We start from the raw sequence: 4867 nt of genomic DNA on the forward strand, positions 1-4867 counted from the left end.
TACCATGTTTCATCCCTTTTTTCGTATTTGGTATAGAATTATGGAATTTTTTTCATTTTTCGTAATTTTCGATATCGAAAAAGTGGGCGTGGTCATAGTCGGATTTCGTTCAGTTTTTATACTAAGATAAAGTGAGTTCAGATAAGTACGTGCACTAAGTTCAGTAAAGATATGTCGACTTTTGCTCAAGTTATCGTGTTAAGGGCCATGCGGAAGGACAGATGTACGACTGTGTATAAAAACTGGGCGTGGCTTCAACCGATTTCGCCCATTTTCACAGAAAACAGTTAACGTCATAAAATCTATGCCCCTACCAAATTTCAAAAGGATTGGTAAATTTTTGTTCGACTTATGGCATTAAAAGTATCCTAGACAAATTAAATGAAAAATGGCGGAGCCACGCCCATTTTGAAATTTTCTTTTATTTTTGTATTTTGTTGCACCATATCATTACTGGAGTTGAATGTTGACATAATTTACTTATATACTGTAAAGATATAAAATTTTTTGTTAAAATTTTACTTCAATAAAATTTTTTTTTGAAAATTGGGCCTTCTCCGATTTTGCTAATTTTTATTAAGCGTACATATAGTAATAGGAGTAACGTTCCTGCCAAATTTCATTATGATATCTTCAACGACTGCCAAATTACAGCTTGAAAAAATTTTAAATTACCTTCTTTTAAAAGTGGGCGGTGCTACGCCCATTGTCCAAAATTTTACTAATTTTCTATTCTGCGTCATAAGTTCAACTCACCTACCAAATTTCATCGCTTTGTCTGTCTTTGGTAATGAATTATGGCACTTTTTCGGTTTTTCGAAATTTTCGATATCGAAAAAGTGGGCGTGGTTATAGTCCGATATCGTTCATTTTAAATAGCGATCTGAGTATAAAAATAAAATAAAATAAAGAAAAATAAAATAAAATAAAAAAGCAAGTAGAATAAAGTTTACATGAGAAAAAAAATGTTTAATTATTGATTAATTTTAATCAATAAGCGATACTTACAGGAAAGAAACTAAGTAGACCAGACAAGTTGTCTCCAACCTTTCAAAGGTGCTTTTTGCCATAGGTTCACTTAGCTCGGATCGCTGAAATCGAACACCGGAGCGATGCACACCTGTTCTGTGGTAAATATATATGTCAGCACACAAACGCAGTTAGAGAGGACGGTATAAACTGGCATACTCGTATGCGAATTTCCGCTCCAGCTTATCGACCGTACGACTATGAAAGATTTGCATGATGACCCTAACAAACATACAAACTGGTGCTGGTAAATATGTCTTATGTACCATAGTGCCATTAAAGCCGTGCAATGATTTTGAGGCGGCCACCGTGGTGTGATGGTAGCGTGCTCTGCCTATCACACCGTTTGTCCTGGGTTCAACTCCCGGGCAAAGCAACATCAAAATTTTAGAAATAAGATTTTTCAATTAGAAGAAAATTTTTCTAAGCGGGGTCGCCCCTCGGCAGTGTCTGGCAAGCGCTCCGATTGTATTTCTGCCATGAAAAGCTCTCAGTGAAAACTCATCTGCCTTGCAGATGCCGTTCGGAGTCGGCATAAAACATGTAGGTCCCGTCCGGCCAATTTGTAGGGAAAAATCAAGAGGAGCACGACGCAAATTGGAAGAGAAGCTCGGCCTTAGATCTCTTCGGAGGTTATAGCGCCTTACATTTATTTTTTTTTTTTTTTTATGATTTTGAGGCTTTCGACGTTTTCTCCACTAAAAATTAAGAAACAGAAATCAACGGTGCTGGGTACCTAAGACGAATAAGTTAGTAGGGGCAGACCTTGTATACGCCGTATACGTTCCAATCCATTTGAGAAAAGTATAAAGTAGAAATGAGTTACATATATATAATCAATTTGGCAGGAAGAGATTTAGTCTAAGGGAAGCACACTTATCAGATTTCAAAGCAGCCATTAATATGTAATTTCCTCACTTTGCATATATTAAAAAAAAAAACTAAAAATTGTGTAAACAAATTTTACTATGGTATTTATTTAGTTAGAATGCCAGTTTTTGCGTATAAAAAGCTTGAGTTAACGAAATACAAAATATGTAACAAAAAAACAAAAAATTTAATTAAATTACTATGTGTCGCCGTTGTTGTCGAACAACTATTTCTTCGCATTCGCTGCCAAATAAGCCAACAATTTCTCAACATAAGGCGGTGGTGTGGGCAAATGAGCACCTTTTGGTATAAAACCATTATCATCAGCTACATAATCAACACGATAAAGCACACCATCATCGCCAGTATATTCGTAAAAACCGGCAGATCGTAAACCATCTGCTTCCGGTGCTAATTTTTCAATGCGACCTTTTTCCTCCGCCAAAATGCCGTTCTCCGTTTCATAACTGAAAAGAATATCGAGAAACTTTTAAAGCATACATTTAGGTGGTTTCATGATCACTTTTGTAATGAACATTGATCACTGCTGTTAAATAACAGTAGGTAGAATGTTAAATTTGGTAAGCTGTTAGCTGTGAACATATTTTAAGCTTCCAAGTTGGTTGGTACTGTCCACTATATCTAAAGAATTTTCTTAGACCTAGGCGTATAAGGGGGACGCGATGAGACAAGTTCCTAAATCGAGAGAATCTGATAACGTTGTACTAAACTTGCGCGGAACGTCTTAGGAAGATGGAGCGCCACTCGGTTACTTGAGCTAAATCTAAGCAGTAATTGCAGCTAGGTTATTTTAGTCAATACTGTGCTTGATAGCTCAGTGTTGCATGCCCTCCTGAGTGTTTGCGGAGGAACAGTCCTTTGCAAAATATAATGTCGCTACGTACAGATAAGGCACATTCAGATTTCAGCTCTAATGGATATGTTTAAGCACTTGCAACCTTATTTCTGACCTCTTTTTGTAAGAAACTTAAAGTCCTCTCTAAAGTCCTCCTCAGCGGAATCGGTCTGTTAGACTCAGCAGAAATTTATCAGCATGTCAGTTCATAGGACTCTTTCAGAATGGAAGCATTACCTTAGACATTATGAGACTTCTTCGACTATCGAAAGGCCTCCTTTGTGTTTGAAGACCCCTCTAAAACCCTTTTCATCCAATAGGTCATGTCATCTGGTTGCCATATCAATCACAAGCACACAACATTTCTGAAGTGCCTATCTAAATAGGATGTTGGAGCGAACTCCAAGGGCAGGTGGCGAAGTTCCACTTACCAATTATACATTCCTCCAAATGTCATTTATTTTCCAAAGAGCCTCCCTCCACGTCATCATCGGCAAACCACCCATCCTACATCAAACCTCACTAGGGTAGGCACCTTGTCATTATCGTGAGGACTTAGTTGAGCGCCATAGCTCCTCTCAACCGTGATGGTTGCGAAGTCTAGTCATCCATAAAACTATGCTTGAATATGATAAGAACGAGCTTTCTTGTTCGAAAAAATAAAATGTGCAGAAGAATACTTATGGTCATCACTTCACACCGAGCTATCAAAGGATGCTCCGACGATTGTACCTTCTACAGAATTCGGAATGAGGATAGTAAGAAATAATTTCATAACTTCATTGCAGATTTTCAGGACTGCAGAAAACGTGACGGAGAAAGCTGTGGCTTTGGTTTCTCCATAGTCTATGCATTTTTAGGGTAGATCATTTGCTTCTTGTTAACTTAATATGAGACTGATAAATGCCAAACCAGATATGTTAGCCTTACACTAACATGTATTTACTTACATATACTGATATCCGTCTTTTTCCTCTTTATCGAATAGTTGTAATATGCGCCAGCCATTACCACCTTCCCCAGTTCCTGTACCTTTTGGTAGTTCTGGTCGTGGAGTTGTTGTTCGTGGTGCACTTGTTGTAGATTTTGTCACAGCACCGTTTCCATTTACAGCTCCACCATTCGCAGCAGCACCTCTCGTAGCCCCATTGGTCACACCACCATTAGCTTTCGCTCCTGCTCCAGCACCGCCGGAACCACCAGTTCTACCTTCACCACCTCCACCACCGCCCCCAGGTCCAAAACGATCTTTATCACCCTGGTAGCCAGCGTCAAGTCGCGCATCATGCACATAAGGAACATCTTTATGCACATATTTGCCATCATTTCCACCACGATAACGTCCATCGCTGCTACCACGATAACGTCCATCATTAACTGGTCGATAACGACCATCACCACCGCCACCTCTAGCACTGGGTGCACGTGTTGTTGTTGGTGGCCGATAACGTCCATCAGCTTGCGCACTAACTGTAGCTAATAATACAGCAACAACAACAACTAATGAGGCAAGTATCTGTAATTTAGAAGTCATCATTCTCAGATCCTTCGTATCGTAAAATCCTTGGTAAGTGAGTTGATTGAGTGCGCGTGCTTACTTACCGCTGCCTTAGGCTTCATGACGATGTTTTAACGTTTTAAATATAGCAAATGAGCACGACAATCAATAAGTTGATGCTTTTATAGACGCATTGCTATTTGATAGCTGGTGATTGCTCTTGCAAGTAAGCTGTCGTCATGTTAGGCATATGCACAATAATTAACTTATTGGAAATACAGCAACGGCAATCTAGTTTTGTTGACCGCGCAGTTGGTGCCTGCACCAATAAAATGCCGAACTTTATGATGTTGACATTGTTGTCGTTGATGCTGATGATGCGCTGCCGATGATGTGTAATAGCAAATATTGTAAAAACTTATTCTAAACATATTAAGTATAAGCGGAGATCACTATAAAATTTCCAATGTTTTGAAAATTTTCTTAGCAAATCGTGTTAGAAATTCCAAATGGTTTTAATTTATGGTTCTTGATTTGGGGCATCGACGTAACGATAACTCTCAGGGAATTGCTGAGTTGAGCTGGTACGCTCTCAAGACTCAAATAACGGGCCT

General features: G+C 38.9%; 1 protein-coding gene across 1 annotated transcript; it reads right to left on the minus strand.

Annotated features, from left to right (window-relative positions):
* Positions 1–1977: 1977 nt before the first annotated feature.
* Positions 1978–4493, minus strand: Cpr49Ab (Cuticular protein 49Ab). The gene is made up of 3 exons (XM_067775695.1): positions 4358–4493; positions 3706–4271; positions 1978–2366 (listed from the first exon to the last, which is right to left on the minus strand). The coding sequence occupies exons 1-3, from the start codon at positions 4373–4375 to the stop codon at positions 2126–2128; spliced, it is 825 nt and encodes a 274-aa protein (XP_067631796.1). The 5' UTR covers positions 4376–4493; the 3' UTR covers positions 1978–2125.
* Positions 4494–4867: the final 374 nt, after the last annotated feature.

Source organism: Eurosta solidaginis, chromosome 3 (genome assembly GCF_040869045.1).
Source record: "Eurosta solidaginis isolate ZX-2024a chromosome 3, ASM4086904v1, whole genome shotgun sequence".
Taxonomy (NCBI): domain Eukaryota; kingdom Metazoa; phylum Arthropoda; class Insecta; order Diptera; family Tephritidae; genus Eurosta; species Eurosta solidaginis.

Excerpts from the sequence above, each read along its gene's own strand:
- Cpr49Ab (XM_067775695.1), bottom strand. Across the intron at positions 2,367-3,705 it reads AAAGACGGATATCAGTATAT|TTATGAAACGGAGAACGGCA; the intron begins GTAAGTAAATAC and ends TATTCTTTTCAG.